Genomic DNA, 18,077 nt, shown 5'->3' with positions numbered 1-18,077 from the left:
ATATATATATATATATATATATATATATATATATATATATATATATCACCAAGTAAAACTTCTTTTTGGCTTTTTGAGACAGCGTTTCTCTGTGTAGACCAGGCTGGCCTCAAACTGAGAAATTCGCCTGCCTCTGCCTCCCAGGTGCTGGGATTAAAGGTGTGTGCCACCATGCCCGACCAAGTAAAACTTTTTGTTAAATTTATTTTATAAATTTTAAATTTACTGTAGAGATGGCAGATGCAACTTGGCTTCTTTACTCGATTTAAAAAAAAAAAGCTATTCCTTACATCCTAAATATTGAAAATTATATATGGTCTATAGTGTACTATCATTTCTGATCACAATCTTTATGAGGTAGCAAATGCTCTATTTCCCTAACTTTATATTAAGTCATGGAAGAGGTAAAACGCATATTCCTTTACAAGTCGATCAGTCCTGTTATTAAACGAACATAGAATATTAAAAATACTAACTTCACAACTATGATACTTTGAGAACCCTTGTATATGTGTGTATTGTTCCTGTGTGTTCCTTTCATCTCTGTGAGGGCCTAGTTGTAGAGAGCAGTGGACAACCTCCGGTGCTCATTTCTGTTTTGTTTTCATTTGAGACAGGGTCTCTCACAGGCCTCGACTGTAGAGACCCAGGTACTGTATCACTGAGCCCCAGGGATCAGTGTCCTCTGCATAGGGATATAAATGCCACTCACCACACATGGTTGGTTTATTTTTTTAAACTGGATTCTGGAAATCAAACTTGAGTCCACATGCTTACTCAGCAAGGACTTTACAGACGAAGCTGTCTATCTCCCTAGCCCTCCATGTGGCTTCTTGTAGATGTCATTCTGTTATTAGACACTGTGGTTTTTGTAGGATTTGGGAGGGGTTTTTTTTGTAATGATTTCCTCTAATAGGTCTATGGTTCTGCTTTTTAAATATAGATTTTACAAGTTGAATGGTTATGTATCCCTGTGATGCTGCAGTTTCTAAGTGAAACAGGCACTGGCTTTCCTTCTTTTCAGTGCCTACAGTGAATTGCTATGGTGTTTCTCAGTAATGGCACCTCTTTGAGGCACTTGACTGTATGACATTCAGTAATGGAAGCCGTCAAAGCTGGAGCTGTCTATCACTTCCCATGTTAAACATACAGAATGTTGACATACCTTTGTCCATGACAACTACTCCATTTATAAATATTCCACCCATTTCTACCAGGAGATTAGAGGTAGGGGATGAAACCCTTTGTATTTGCTGATTTTCATATACATGAATGATTTTGATTCAAGTTTGAGGATTTTATCTGGATTTTGGTGCATGATATGATACTTTGCCTTTTATAATTTCCTGTAGCTAATTATTAATTGTAAAATTCTGCCTAAAACATTTTTTACTCATTTATATTCAATGAATGAATTGAATAGCAATAAAAAGAGAAAGTGTTATAGATAAAAAGGAAATGAAAAAGCATTTGCCGAGGCATCTCTCATGGATTATGTATTTTATGTATGCATGCTTCTTTGATTAAAGACCTCCTTAGGTAAGCTACTTTTTTTTTTTCCCCTCACAATAAAACTCCAAGGCAATTTACACTTAGTCATGCTGGGGAAATTGGGTGAATTGCTCAAGATTGCAGAATAAAGAGCTTAATTTATCATCTGTTATCTTTTCAGATTTATGTCAAGTTATGCAAATATTACCAAAGTGTAAAACTAATTAAATACCTTCTCATCAGTTTGACTCTGAAATATTCCTGAAGTAATTGAGCATATACATGTGTTTATATACATGCATACTTGTACTATGCACTGTTTGGGTAAAGGATATGATATTCTTAGATATTCTTTCTGATGTCTACACTTTCACTACCGGTGCAAGGTTATCAAGGCAACAGATTATTAAATTATCTTTAATTTTGTGTTTTCATCTGGAAAAGATTAAAAAATAACATGAGGGTTAAAAATACATTTTATTATTCTGTCTAATTTGTTTTGTTTTGTTTGTTGGATCACTTCCTTGGAGCAATCATCAAAACTCATTGCTGTTCTTACCTGGTACACTTAGTCTTGAGTTAGAATTGAGATATTTGATATTTCCAATCCTTGATTATCATGTCGTTTTGTCGGGATTTCCTTATTTTATGTCTTTGACTGTAATGGCTATTCTTGGTTGTCAGCATGACTAAATCTGGAATAAACTACAATCCAGAATTGGAAGACTCAACTGTGATCCAGATCTTGAGGCTGGGAGATACAAGTTTCTGACCTGGATCTTGGCATGGAGACTGAGTTCAAGGTCAGCCTGGAACAAAACAAGTCCCATATCCAGGCATGGTGGTTATATACCTTTAATCTAGTACACACCTTCTGCTGGAGACCTACATTAAGGACATTAGAAAAAGCTAGATGTGCTCTTTTTGCCTGCTCACATTTACTCTACCAGCACATCTGTTTGGAATCTACTAGCCTTGTTGGACTGAACCACTATACTAGATCCTTGGACTTCCCTTTCACAGCTGACCATTGTTGGTAGTTGGACTACAAACTATAAGTCATCATAACAAATTCCCTAACTATATAGAGACTATCCATAAGTTCTGTGACTCTAGAGAACCCTAATACATTGACATTTTAATTTACTTTTTGAATGTGGAGAGACAGTGTAAATAGTTATGTTCTATGCTCAGTTCTTCTAGAAACTTCCTTTAAATCCACAATGAATTTCCTTTTCCAGGAGGTTAGCAGTTAATTAAAAGCAACTAATTGAGACACCAGAGAAAACTGAATGACCATGTTCTTTTGACATCTTTAACTCTGTTCTTTCAGAGTTGTATGCCAATTCTGACCAGGTTGGCACTGGGTTTTGATAAACTATTCTTAGGAAGTAATTTATCTTCTTAGGATAGTATCTTATAATGACAAAACACTATTATTAAAGCCACCTAGGGAGGAAAGGGTTTATTTGGCTTACACTTCCATGGCACTGTTCATCATCAAAGAAGTCAGCACAGGAACTCAAATAGGGAAGGAACCTGGAGGCAGGAGCTGATGCAGAGAACATGGAGGGGTGCTGCTTACTGGCTTACTCCACATGCCTTGATTAGCTTGTGTATGAATCATAGCTATTGCAGTTTAGTAACAGGTTTGTAAGAATGAATTAATAGTCTGATAATGTTCTTGGATTCTAAATTTATGGGTGAAACTTTCTATTTTTCTGCAGTAAACTTACTATATGTGCTATTTCCTGTTAGCTTCATGAAATAGTAACTACTATAACACAATTGAGATATAGTATAATTTACCTGGCTAGAAAAGCTTTGAAGTCTCCCTCACTGGTTTAAGCTTATCTTTGAGATTATAATATCTTTAAAAGCATGCACTATGGGAACATTAGTTAGATAGGCTAAGCGTTCTCATGTTCAGTGTCCTGGGCTTAGACACCTTACCTAACCTGCTTGAAAATTGGAGTACCTTTTTCAAAGTTAGAAGCAATATTCTCTGCAGTATCAGTTTTATAGGAATTCAGGAGATTTTTGTGATTATATATGTGTCTGTCTGTATATATTACTTAGCGTGCTACCTTCTCCATAATGAGGCCTTGATAATTGGTAACCACTAAGTAATAACAGGTTTTGAGCTATTGGAGCTGTGGTTATAAGATATGTTGCTTAACATAAATAATTTGTTTTCATATTTGAAAAGCAGCAAATACTCAACTTCTGTACTTTGAAATATTGTCAACTAAGTTACCTTATATTTTACTAGTTTTTATTTGGCTCTAAATTACCAGTATCTAGTTTGCCTTGATAATTAGTTTAACTGTGGGCAAATCAGTTCCTTTCCTGCTATCTGGTATTTTGAATTTGACTAGTTTCCAGTTTGTAAACAAGCAACCTTGTTTTTCTTACTTCTCTAAAACTGTGTGTGTTTAATTCCTTTTCAGGTTTCTATCCATGTGTACCAAACTCAAATGTCAGTTCCCATTTACGTAGGAAAATGTCACACACATCGTTAGTTCTGTTCTTGTCATAATAAATCATTACTTATTCAAAGAGTATAAACTCTGCCAGTAACAAGTACTGAGGAATGAACCCTGACTCTCAAGAAAACCCATCACCATGAGGAACATTTAAACTTTGGGGATGAGGGACAATTCAGTCCTTATTTAGTATCTTTATTAAGTGACAAATGAAAGTATTAGGTTCACTTAGATTTTTTTTTTTTTTTTAGAAATTTGATTGGAATTTGTGAAGCAAATCTATGCAATTATCATTATTAAAATATTAAATACTAGCCACCATAATGGAGTTTTTTGCATTAGAGGAAATTTAAATTTCAGGTAGACATATAAATTATACAAGGATAAAAATATTTAAGGTTCATAGAATGTATTGTATTCTGACCATCATTTCAGAATTAAGGAAGTATCACATGCCTGTGAATTATTATATCAGTATGTGTGTACAGAGATAGAGGTAGGATTTCATGTTTTGTTTTCAAGGGAGCTCTTGATTTATGCAAGGAATTTTTCCATTTTTCTGACCTTCCTATATATATATATGATAACAAAATCATGTCTGTAAAGTATTTAAGAACATGGAAAGTCTTTCTTTTTTTCTTTCTCCACACTGGCTAAAAGTGATAGGTAGTGGTAATTACAAAAGAGAAAGTGAAAATCACATGAAAGTTGGAAATCAGGATGCATGTTGTGCTCTGTGCAGATATGCTTCTTTAGGTGAAGCACACGCACGCTGAGATTTCAGGCCTCGCTGCCAAGTCTGCTGCTGCTAGAGTGTTGCTCTCTGCTATAAATCTATCCCATCTCATAGGCATCTGTTTACAATACTCAGGCATACAGATGGTCCCCCTGTGGCTTGGACGTTCCTGGATGCATCCCCAATCCTAGAGCAGACCGCCTGTAGCAGCATGTCTTCCCTCTTTTCCTCTGTTCCCTGGGAACTCCACAGATTCTCTTTCCAGACCCAGTCATTTTTCCTTCTGTGAACCCTCACAGCCCTCCTCCTTCTAGCTCATCTTTATTCTTAAGTGTCAGTTTCCAAAACCCAGAAAGAAGTTCTGACTTGGACCAATAGCTACTATACCTTGGAAGGACTCAGCACTCCATACCATGCAACTTATAACCAGTGCATTTTTCTAAGATCCAGAGAGGGCAACAGAAACCAAGGAATGGAAAATCCACTCAACAGAGCTAAGACCTGATAATCAGTACCTCAAATTATAAGCACCCTAAATCTAGATACTTAGACACCAACATAAAACATAGGACAAGATATATTCCCTGCAGCCTAGCAGCTCTAGTACAGTGATCCTGAGTATTTCAACATAGGTGAAACAAAAGACAAGGGCTTCAAAATAGCCTTTATAAAAATGTTCAAGGACCTTAAAGATTATAGGAATGAAGCCATTTAATGAAATCTATGAAAACACAAACAAACATTGGAATAAAATGAAGAAAAGTTCAAAACCTGAAAGTGGAAATTAAATCGCTAAAGAAAACTCCAAATGAAGTAAAACTAGAAATGAATAATTTAGGGAGCTAAATAAAATCTCAGAGACAATCTTCAACAACAGGATATAAAATGTAAAAGAGAGAATATCAGGCATTGAAGATAGAAGAAGTGGATACCTTGGTTAAAGAAATGTTAAATTACAAAAAAATCTAAGCACAAAACATCAAGGAAATAAGAGACACTACGAAAAGACTAAATCTAAGAATAATAGGATTGGAGGAAGAAGAAAGCCAAGTAAGAGGTACAGAAAGTATTTTTAACAAAATAACAAAATTGAAGATGAAAATTTCTCTAACTAAAAGAAGGAGATACCTATCAAGGTACAAGACACATACAGAATACCTGACAAACTGGACAAGAAAAGAGAGTTACCACAACACAATAATCAAAACTAAAAATTTAAAAGTGAGAGAGAGAGAGAGAGAGAGAGAGAGAGAGAGAGAAAACAAATAAGTAGCATACAAAACCAGACCTAGTAGATTAACCGATAGATGTTCCACAAACTAAAACACCACAGATGCCAGCCCAGATTTCTATACCCAGCAGAAGTTTCAACCACTAGATGGAGTAAAACATTCCAGGACAACACAAAATTAAGCAGTACTAATCTACAATCCAGCTACACAGAAGACACCAGAAAGAAAACTTCAACCTGAGGAAGTTAACATCATGCAAGAAAACAAAAAAATAATTAATCACAAACAGGTGAATCAAAGGGACTGATGAAGGCCACATCACAGCAAAATAATAGGAATCAACAAACATTGCAGTGATATCTCTCAAGGTCAGTGATCTCATTTCCTCAATCAAAAGACATAGTCTAACAAATTAGAAGTTAGGATCCATCTTGCTGCTTGTAAGAAACACCTTAAAGATAGACATTACCTGAGAGTGAATGCATATAAAAGATATTCCAAACTAAACTAATTAAGAAGCAAACCAGTGTAGCCATCTTAATAGCTGACAAAATAGACTTCAAAACAAAACTAATCAGAAGCGTCTGGAAAGGACACTATATATTCATCAATGGGAAAATCCGCCAAGAGGATGCACACACATGGCACCCAGTTTCATAAAAGAAACTATTACAACTAACATCACTTACTGACCTTCAGTGATATTAGGTGACTTCAGTACTTCACTCTTGCCATTTAATAGACCATCAAGAGAAAAACTAAACAGAAATACTGATCTAAATGACACCATATGCGGAATGGATCGAACAGGTAGTTACCAAACATTTATCCCAAACACAAAAGAATAACCCTTCCTCTTTTCAGTTCATGGATCTTTCTCCAAAATTGTCCACATACTTGAAGACAAAGCATGCCTGAATAACTACAAAAAAATTCAAGTAACAGTACATTCTATCAGACCACTAAGGATCAAAGTTGGATATCAACAACAACATAAAATTTCTAAACACATGGAACCTGTACAACTCAATAATGAATGAAAAATAGGACACAAAATGAAATTTAAAACATTTTAAAATTGAGAGAAAGTAAAAGCATGTCCAAGCTTATGGGACAAAAAGGAAGGCAGTTCTAAGAGAGATGCTCATAGACTAAGTCATGGATTTTCTTTTTCAAATTAGGTATTTTCTTCATTTACATTTCAAATGTTATCCCCTTACCTAGCTTACTCTCCAAAAGTCCCCTATACACTCCCCCCTCCGCCTGCTCCCGAACCCACCCACTCTCACTTCCTGGACCTGGCATTCCACTATACTGGGGCATATAATCTTCGCAAGACCAAGAACCTCTACTCTCATCGATGGCTAACTAGGCGATCCTCTACTACATACACAGCCAGAGAGACGAGCTCTGCGGGTACTGTTTAGTTCATATTGTTGTTCCTCTGTAGGGCTGCAGACCCCTTCAGCTCCTTGGGTACTTTCTCCATCTCCTCTATTGGGGGCCCTGAGTTCTATCCAATAGATGACTGTGAGCATCCACTTCTGTATTTGCCAGGCACTGGCAGAGCCTCACAGGAGGCAGCTATATCAGGGTCCTGTCAGCAAAATCTTGTTAGCATCTGCAATAGTGTCTGTGTTTGGTGGTTGTTTATGGGATGAATCCCCTGTTGTGACCCTTTAATACAGTTCCTCATGTTTTGGTGACCTCCCAACCATAAAATTATTTTCATAACTACTTTATAGCTATAATTTTGCTGTTAGGAATTGTGATACAGATGTCAGATATGCAGGATATCTTATATGCAAACTGTAAAAGGGCTATTAGATTTCTAAAGGGATCCTGACTCCCATGTTGAGAGCTAATGAACTAAGTGCTAAGTGCTTACATGAAAAGATTGGAGAGCTTACTTAATGCCACACCTGAAAGCTCTAAAATGAAAAAAAAAAAAAAAAAAAAAANAAANAAANAAANAAAAANGGGGAGTTGGGGGAAGAAGGAAAAGAAGTCCCAAAAGCAGTAGCCAGCAAGAAATAATTAAACTGAAATTAATAAAATAGAAACAAGGAAACAAAAGTTGGTTCTTTTAGTAAAATCAGTAGTATGGAGAAGTCCTTAGCCAAAATAACTTGACAAAAGACACGGAAGAAATAAGAACATAGTTTTAAAATACCTGCACACTATCAACTGTAAAATCTAAAAGAAAGAGATGATTTGCTTGTTGTATTCCAAATTCCAAAGTTGTCAAGATCAGATAAATCATTTAAACATACCTAATGAAGTAGAAGCTGCCATAAATCACCTAACCAAACAGTCCATGGCCAGATGGTTTTAGAGCAGAATTCTACCAGGTATTCAAAGAATTAATGCCAATATCCCTAAAATTATTCAACAAGAAACAAACTGAAAGAGTACTCAACAATTCATTTTATAAGGCCACAATTAACCTGATAACATAAATCCCCCAAAGGCTGAACAAAAAATGAATTAAACCCATTTTTTTTTTTTTTATGAACCTGGATGCAGTGATTCTCAATAAAATACTTGTAGTCTGAATCCAAGAACACATTAAAAAAAATAATCCCATCATGTAGGCTTCATTCCAGGGATTCAGGAATAGTTGAATATACATAAGTAAGTGTAATCCACTCTATAAAAGAGAAACAAAGCCCACATGGTTGTGTCCTTGGATGCAGAAAAGTCCTTTGACAAAACTCATTCCTGATAAAAGTCCTGGAGAGACTAGGAATACAAGCGGCATGGCATTACCATTTACAACAAACGCACATCCAGCGTTAACCTAAATGAAGAGAAATTCAAAGCATTTTCACTAACATCAGCAACAAGACTGATGGTACTGTCTGTATATTTCATGTTAAATTTTAGTAGCATAGTAATATTCCATGGAAAATGTTCCTCTTGAATTTTATTGCTTACTATTTTCTTAATGACTATTAATATGTTCATCTAAAATATATATTTATTTATTTGTTTGTATGTATGTATGTTCTTTTTGTGGAGATGATTTTCTTTTCCATCTTTTAAAAAAAGTTTTTATTGGATATTTTATCTATTTACATTTCAAATGTTATCCCCCTTCCCTGTTTGCCTTCCTTGGCTTTAAAGTAATGAAAGATTTTTTTTTTTTCCCAGAAAAATAATGTGCAATATTTATTTTCATACCTTCTTCCCTCTTCTTTGATATTTGGAGTTCTTGACTGTTGTGGTACCATCTTACTCAAGTCTTAGGAAAGGCAGCAGTTTGTTAGTGTGTCATTTTCTGAACTACAGTATCTATTACAACTTTAAATAACAACAATGTTAAAATTCTGTTTCCCTGTACATACAAATATTAATTTTTCCAAAGTAAAATATTATTCTTACTTTCCTGTTTATTGGTGGTATGTAATTTTATATAAATTCTTTTTTTATATGGTGATAGTGTGGGTTTCTAAACTTTCTGATCATTCATATCTGTACAGTACAGATGTGACTTTTTACATTTTCTGTATTTCTATTCTTGTTTTTTCTCTCTCCCTCCCTCCTTCTCTCCCTCCCTCCCTCTCATATAATGCTGAAGGTTAAACTCAGAGCCTTGCTCATGTTAGACATAGAAAAATAATGTAGATTATTTATTTTTGTTTCATTATATGTCTTAAGGTTAAATTTTGTGGATCACTTTTTCAGATTAATTTTGCAATCAAAAAACCACCAACGTGTCTTAACCTTATTTTTTTTCTTAGAAGTCTTAATAATATAAATGAGTAAAAATTGTTTGGTATTTTAAAATAAGCATATTCTACTTTTATCAAAGATGCATTGAAATGCTTTAATTTTTTAAAAATATTTTTTGTTTCCCAGATTATTGCTCAGTGGTAACAATTGTGGACCAGACAAATGTGAAGTTAACCTGTATGCTCTTTAGTGGAAACTATGAAGCCCTCCCCATCATTTATAAAGTTGGAGACATTGTTCGCTTCCACAGGCTGAAGGTATAATTCATCCTTTCTGCAACCTACATTATTAGACAAGAAGTCTGCATTGTTCACTAACAGCAGTTAGTACTAATTATATGGCTGCCTTGTTAAAATGTGACACTAAGCATTTAAAGAGATAAGAAATGTAAATAGTATCAGGCTTTCTTAGTAGCTAGATTCCTTTTCACTTAAATAAATTGCGTGTCCTCTTTCCCTAGACATGTATTAGAAGCTATGATTCCAACTGGTTCCAATTTGTCTTGTTATTTCTAAATATGGTTGATGTCCTCAAGTTTCCATGTATAACGTGCAGAGGATAGGATATATCCTTGTAACTTATTTTTGATTAATTTAATTTTATTCAATATGGGGTTCTTACTTTGGTGCTCTGGCGAACCTCAGATTCCTGAAGTACAAGTTGTAGAGTTCTGGTAAGCTGAGGAAGGGAAGACTAAAATTCCACCCAGCCAAAAGAACTTGACACTCTCTAGAGAGGAAAAGGTATACAGTTGTATCCAGAAGTCTGCTGGGCTTGGGATTTTGTCCCAGAATACAACTGAACCATACTGTACAGTCCACGCAAGATCACATATGGATTCTAAAAACCTCTTTATTAGGAGAATTAAAGTTGAATAGGAAACAGAGATGTAGCAGTAGAGATATTGGAGGTCTAGTCTGGTCAAGGATAACTAGTGTTCTACCTCTTTAACACTGTCTTGTGTTATTATTGTGACAGGCACAGCTTACAAAAAGGCAGTCCATTTGGGCTCATTCTTATGGTAGAGAGGCTGGCAGCAGTGTATTTCAGGTGGCTGCCAGAATAAGAAGCAGAAGAAAATAAATGTAGATCTAGAGGAGGTCGGTACCTAGTACTAGCGCCAAGGCTCTGTGTTCCGTAGTCACCACAACCCATGCTACCAAAGGAGCCTGTAGTGAGCCTTTCACACAAACCATAACTAGGTCTTTGTGCAAGTCTGGTAGGACCCCACAAGACCTTCCCTTATCTCATGCAGGGCAGCCTTCTAGAAGAAGGCTTCTTGACTCATTTCTGTCAAGAACTACAAGTCCTACTAAGTTTGCAGGGTGAGTCTCACTAAGGCAGAGGGTTTGTGGGGCACCCCGTGCTTGCTTCAGACTCACCCTTAAGTTTTAATGTTCAGCTAGCATTTTGCCAAAAGGAGCAGAACTCTGATCATAGGAGGAGGCAACCTTCAGAACCTTTGATGGGTTGCTCTCAGGCTCCTAGTCATCAAGAACAGAATGCTTACTATGAGGATAAGTGCTTACTACCAAGAGCTAGAAGAAGAAAGTTTTTAAAAAAATAAATAGACTCTGCATTCCATGGGGACTCAGACATTGAGTCTCTTACAGTTTTATAGTAGCTATTATAAGTTTTATTTTTTAAAAAAATTAAAGTATGTTCTGCAAATTTAAATGTTTAACAAGTAAAAATATATCAACAGTCAAAGCAGAGAAGTAGAAACTGAACAAGAAACAAAAAAGAAGTTCAGTACCTAAAAGGAACAACAAATGAAAAGTCCCTACGCATGAATAAGGATTACTTATTGAAGGTAGAAACAATGATGCTACCAGCTATAAAGACATGGTAGATAAAAACGAATAGACCATAATGACATTTGCAGTAGTATCTCATAATGTAATGTGTAGCTTAAAGTTCAGGAGAAAAAAAATGAAAGGGGGAAATATATTTAAGACAATAAGACAAACTTAAAAAGTTCATGGGTGGGGGAAACATTGAAAAGCACCAGCAAAGTTAAAGTCGGCTGGAAGGGCATTGCACACTCCATACAGGCAACAACAGCAGGGGTCTCTGATGAAAACTCATTACCTAGACTAAACCACTCTTCAGTAGCGTGGGCCCTTTCCACCTAGAGATTGGCTAAGAACTTGCAAAACTATTTGAGTGTAAGTAAATGTGTACCGTTTTTGATTTATCTTGATAATTTTACTAAGAGGTACATGCCTTAAGCAAAAGCAGTCTGTTTGTACAAACCAGTAATCCAAGGGACAGATGGGATGCTTAGGTAGAACTAGAGCAATGACAGTTACAGTTGTGTAGTACAGAATACACAGAGGGAAGTGGGAAGTTAAAGCAGGGAGTGGCTAGTACAACAATACTGATTCTGTACACACTGTGCTGCAAAGAATCCATTTATACCTAAGAAAGTAAATGAAGCATCAAGAATTCCAGACGTGGGGAATAAAGGAACAATGGGAAACATATGCTTAAAAAACAAGAACAGAGGTAAAACAGTGAGGTGGTAGAGGATACTTACACATACCATAATTTTTATATACAGCTTGAATACTACCAAAAATATAAGTTAAATAAATATCAAGAGTCAAATATGTGCTGCCTACAAATTTCATTTTAAATATGAAAACACATGCAAATTGATAAAGTATAGGAAATTTTTTTTTTTATCAAGCAACCAGAAAATGAAATAATTACTTTGTTTTCAGTCATAGAATATTACCAGAGCTTTTAAAGTATACGGAACTATTTCATATGAACAAGTGAGTTCATGAACAAAATATTGCTACTATGTATTTGATAGGTATACATTTGTAAAGGAGCCCACAGACTTACACAGAGAAAGTCCTCATAATGCAGTTCAGCGTATTCAGTCATAAAGATGCCTTAGCCTCTGTTATGGGCATTGCTTCACATGTTTGTGTCTTTAGGATTTTGCTATGCCACATAAATAACTCTCACACTATTCCTTCACCTTATCAAAAATTATAGTTAATAAAAACTCATACATGTTACAATGCAAGTTTAATAGGATTTGGATACTATTTTTCTACAGTATAAATTTTTCTTAATGTTTTAAATTTTGCACAGTTATGTATTTTTGACATTATCAACTGATTGTATTGCTTCATGAGCTAATTTAATGGATAAAAAATACTGTTACTTATACCAGAAAAATGTATAATTTCTGGTGTCTTTGTTTCCTGAGTTTTATTTATTTTCTGCTTTGTCCCACCTTCTTAGATCCAAGTGTATAAAAATGAGCTTCAGGGAATCAACTGCTCTGGTTTCGCATCTTTGACATTTGAAGGGACTTTAGGGATGCCTGTCACAGCACGTACTTCCAGCAAAGTTTTTAGCTTCACTCCTCAGGACCAAAAAATGGTAGAAGCTTTGCGGGTTTGGGCATCCAAGCACATTTCAGCGTCTTCAACTTTAGTGCAGCTGTGTGATGTTCAGCCCATGCAGTATTACGACCTAACCTGTCAGCTCCTGGGCAAAGCACAAGTGGATGCCACAGCATTTCTTCTAAAGGTATGCTTTAAGTATTAGAAATCATGCTGTAGTGCCACCTGGCTGTCGTTAAGGAGCCTGTAGCATTCTGAGAGTGTAGACTGCTTTTCATACTGAATTTAACTGAATGTATTGTTGAAAAACCCTGCCCCTTTTGACATATTTTGTACTCCTGCATTTTCCTGTGCTTTTCCTTCAGAGAAAAATAGTATCATCAAGTATGAATTTTAGGAAGAGTGTGACACTCACTTCTTTTAATAAAAATGAGTTACAGAACAATGACACTTTTGTGTTGGGATTTCTGCTGCTTTTTAAAGTCAACTTTAGGCTGGGCAGTGGTGCCTCACCCTTTTAATCCCAGCACCTGGGAGGGAGAGGCAGACGGATTTCTGAGTTCAAGGCTAGTCTGGTCTACAGAGTGAGTTCCAGGACAGGCAGGGCTACACAGAGAATCCCTATCTCAAAACAACAAACAAACAAACAAACAAAACAAAACAAAAACAAACAAACAAACAAAAAACAAATTCAAAAGAAAAAAGTCACCTCTATTGTCATCCATTAACTTCCTTTCTATGGCCATTAAGTTCTGTCCCCATGTCTTTCACTGCCTGGTATGGGAATTGGCATAAATAACCTTATAATGTTTGTTGGTATCTTTGTTTTGTTTTTAAATCAGCCAGGAAAAAAAAATGCAGTCTCATAAACACAATGTAATCTTCATTTACTCCTACACCATGAAAAACCTAAGGAAGGTAGTTAATCTTTCTTCTTGCTTAACCATATGATAGAGGGGTTTTTAGCATCACCTCCTTGGCTGAGATCCTTGTTTAATTCTCTGTTGTCTGTTTATTTGACAATAATTAGACAAGAAATACAGTGTCATAGTCCTTAGACAAGACAGGGTCTAGCATCGCGGTTACTGCTGGAACATTTTAAAGGAACAGTGAAAATAGAAATCACTGAATAAAATACCAAGCTTTTGAAGTTGACAACTTTATATAAACATAGAGCATAGAAATAAAATTTTCTTTTAAGAAAGTTAAGTACATCAAGTAAATAAAGCTAAACCAAACAAACATAAAGTTATCTACAGTTAGACAAATCACTTATGTTCCCTAGCCAATGTGATGTGCTTAACACATGCCATTTATTAAACATTGAACATTACTAAGATTAAAAACACTGGCTCTTTGCAGAGAGTACCTGTTGACTGACTGTTACTACCCTGTAGCTGATACAGTCAAAGAACTAATATATGCCTGTAGCCCATTTTAGTAGTTAATCCATTATCTGATGGGCCAACCTTGGTGAAAAGTTTTATTACGTTGTCTTTTTAGTTGTATTCTTTGAGAATTTCATAAATGTATACAATAAGACATTACATCCACCTCCCATTTCTCCCTTTATCTCCTCATTCATCTCACAGAACATCTCATTCCCACTTTCATATTTTTTCCTTTGCTTTTTTTGTTTTTATTTTTGTTTTTGTTTGGTTTTCAATAACTCGTTAAGGTCATGTAGTTTTGCCAGTATATCGTTGAATGTGAGTCCATTCCCTGGGACATGATAAACCCACCAATGATCGCATTCCCAAAGAAAATGATTCTTTCTCCTCCAGAACCTGCTGACTGCAGGTGTTAGGGGCTGAAATGTGGTAAGCTCCTCCCACTCCATGCTTGAACATTAGCAGGTCTTAATAAGATCAAGGAATTTATTTTAAAATTCAGCATTGAGAAGTAAATATAAGAAAATTAGCAAGACTCTCTTGAGGAAAGCTTAATATGTCTAAAAAATATTTGCAAATCATTAAAATTTTATTTTCATGAATTTCTCATTTTAAGTGTGTGAAAAGTATACTTGAAATAATAGTTTACCTTCTATACAGTCAAAACCTGGAAAGGAAAAAATAATGTAGTAATTGACTGTAAACTATTTTTGTATGCTAGAATGTTCTATGACCATACAGTGGAACTGTAGACTTAAACTCTAGAATAAACTTTAGTGGTAGTCTGTTTAGTAATATGTCTTCATCTGTGTGCTGAACATGTGCATATGGTAGGGAAACTAGCCTGCGAAGAACTCATGGCAGTCGCTGCTCGTGACTACTTTGAGGGGACAGAATGATGACTGATTTTCCTCTGAGGTTGATTTTCTTATTCATCAAAAATAATTTTAATCAAATACTAAAAACAGGAAAATAGACATTATTCTAAGTTATACTTATTAATATACAAAGTAATATTTTCCTTTTCAGTCCTAGTACAATCGTAATCTTGGTCCCCTTTTTAGTAATCATGATAAATCTATTTCAGGTTTATTTAGTAGCTATGTGTTGTAGTATCATTTCCGTTGCTTTGATAAGACACCTTAACCCAAATTAACTTATGGAAGGGAAGAGCGATTTGACATATACCTATACATCACAGTCCACAGGGAAGTCAGGAAGGCCACTTAAGCAAGAACTAAAAGTGTCTCCAGGCCACTCTCTCTAGGTATAGACCCTGTGCACAGCCCCGGACGTGTAGCAGAAGTCATGAAGGATGGTACGTGTTTCCTGGCTTATAGAGTAGCTTATACTCAGTTAGCTTTGTTACTTGGTTCAGGACAGCATTCCTAAAGATGATGCTGCTCTGTATGGACTGGGCCTTCATGCATCAATCAGCAGTTAAAAGCAAATCCCCCACAGTTATGTCCACATGCCAGTCTGATCTAGGCTTTATTTTTTAATTATCTGTATATGGGTATATATACATTTATACAGATGTTTAGTAAGGCAAGGAAGGTGCCTTAGATCCCCTAAAGATGGAGTTACTGTCAGTTGTAAGATGCCTGACATTGGTAGAGGAAATGAAACTAATGTCTTCTGTAACAGCTACATGCATTATCAGTTGTGACCATCTTTCCTACCCTCAAAAATCATTAAACAAAGTATTATTCCACTGTTTCTCTATTATTCTATTCATACAATGTAGATGCTAAAAAATGGTTTTAAGTTTAAATTTCTTAAGCATCTTCAGACTTCTTCATACTCAGTTTGAAGCAGGTATAATATAATTGTTTTAATGTTTTCTTTTTCCTTAGTTTGCCTTATATCTTTGTTTTTTCTAGTAACCAGAAGCCATACATACTCAGAGCTGATGGGTATAATGGAGGAGATAAAGAGAGAGAGAGAGAGAGGACGGTAGGGGGAGAAGGGGTGTGGTATTGGTGAACAGGATAGAAAAAATCCAAAGTCCACGGCTAGTTAATATTTTGTTTGGTATCATACAGTGACTTTTTCGTTTTTGTATCTCTGCATTTTTCTGCTTATCACCAGCAGTTCATAATTATTCCTCTTACAATCACAGATGGATATACAACATTTTAAGGTACTAGATACTTAATAACACACATCTATTCATTTTACGCTTGCTCACTGTTTTTGAATAAAGATCATTAAGCTTTCCTTTTCCATGGCAGGTATGGGATGGAACCCAGACTGTGTTTCCCTCTTGGAGAGTCTCCACACAAGATCTTACTTTTGAAGGTGACTTGAGTCACATTCAACGGCTACAGAGTCTGGTGATAGACATTCTAGTCTACGATAACCATGTTCAAGTGGCAAAATCCATCAAGGTGATGTTAAGTAGACAGATGCTTATTGTTTGTTTTTATATCCTTTTTAGTTTTGTATATATTGTTTGTAAGTAATATTTAGTATATAGAAGTTAACTTCAGATTTATCTTCAAATTTTAACGTATAAAATGAATATCTAAATTAAATTTAAAACTTTGAATATGATACACACACATTTAAAAATTTTTTTACTTGTGGATATAATTGCATGATTAACTCTTCTCTTCTCCTTCCAATCCCTTTCATTTACTCCTTATTCCTTGCTGCCTTTAAAATTGCATGGCCTTTTTTTCTTTGTTAATGTGTGTATGAGTGTGCGTGTGTGTGTGTGTGTGTGTGTGTGTGTGTGTGTGTGTGTATTTTCTAAATATATAAACAGTATCTTTTCCATCCTTATAAGTGTTACTTGCATATATGTTTTCAGAGTTGGCCTTTGGTATTTGCCTTAGTTAGGGTTTCTGTTGCTGGGAAGAACACCATGACCAGGGCAACTCTTACCAAGGAAAACATCTCGTTGGGAGCGGGTTTAAGGTTCAGAGGTTTAGCCTATTATCAATATGGCAGAAAGCATGGGGACTCTGAAGTCAAACATGGTGCTTGGAAGGAGCCAAGATTTCTGTGTCTGGATGTGCAGACAGCAAGAAGAGTGAGCTGGCTTCTGAAACCTCAGAGCCTACCCCCCACACACAACTCCCCCCAATGACACACTTCCTCCCACAAGGTCACTCCTACTGTAACAAGGCTGCCCCTCCTAATAATGCCACGCCCTGTGGTCCTATATGGGCTATTTTCATTCAAACCGCAGTATTCCACTCCCTGGCCCCCATAGGTTTATAGTCGTATCATGATGCAGAAGTGCATTCAGTCTAGCTTTAAAAGGCCCCATAGTCTATCACACTCTCAACCCCATTTAAAAGTCCAGAGTGTCTTCTGAGACTCATGGAAGTCTAAAAAATTAATCATCTATAAAATCAAAAGCAAAAAGGAAATTATATACTTCCAACATACTATGGCACGGGATAGACATTACCAAAACAGAAGAAAGGGAACATAATGATACCAAAGCAAGACTGAAAACAGACTCGGAACTCTATGCCTTGTCTGATGTCAAAGTGCTCTTCAGATCTCCAGCTCCTTTCAGCTTTGTTGACTGCAGCCTCTTTACTCACCAAGGTGGCTTTAACTCCTTGTTGACCACCCTCCTTATCAGGTATTCCACTGCTCTGGTATCTTCAACATCTTGCGGTCGG

At 35.8% G+C, this 18,077-nt stretch overlaps 1 protein-coding gene across 4 annotated transcripts in view; it reads left to right on the top strand.

Moving 5' to 3' along the window:
- Nucleotides 1-18,077, top strand: part of Pot1 (protection of telomeres 1) — a 58,220-nt gene that overhangs the window by 20,719 nt on the left and 19,424 nt on the right. For 3 of the 4 annotated variants that reach the window (XM_029533746.1, XM_029533739.1, XM_029533741.1), the window contains 3 exons: nucleotides 9,807-9,937; nucleotides 12,942-13,232; nucleotides 16,671-16,826. In XM_029533746.1, coding sequence (XP_029389606.1) covers nucleotides 9,807-9,937; nucleotides 12,942-13,232; nucleotides 16,671-16,826 — 578 coding nt within the window. Of the gene's footprint in view, nucleotides 1-1,083; nucleotides 1,228-9,806; nucleotides 9,938-12,941; nucleotides 13,233-16,670; nucleotides 16,827-18,077 lie in introns of those variants that run through there. The other variant, XM_029533747.1, reaches the window with a different exon arrangement.

This window comes from Mus pahari, chromosome 2 (genome assembly GCF_900095145.1).
Source record: "Mus pahari chromosome 2, PAHARI_EIJ_v1.1, whole genome shotgun sequence".
Classification (NCBI taxonomy): Eukaryota; Metazoa; Chordata; class Mammalia; order Rodentia; family Muridae; genus Mus; species Mus pahari.
The sequence above is the reverse complement of the archived record's forward strand: the minus strand, read 5'-3'. Positions and strand labels throughout refer to the sequence as shown.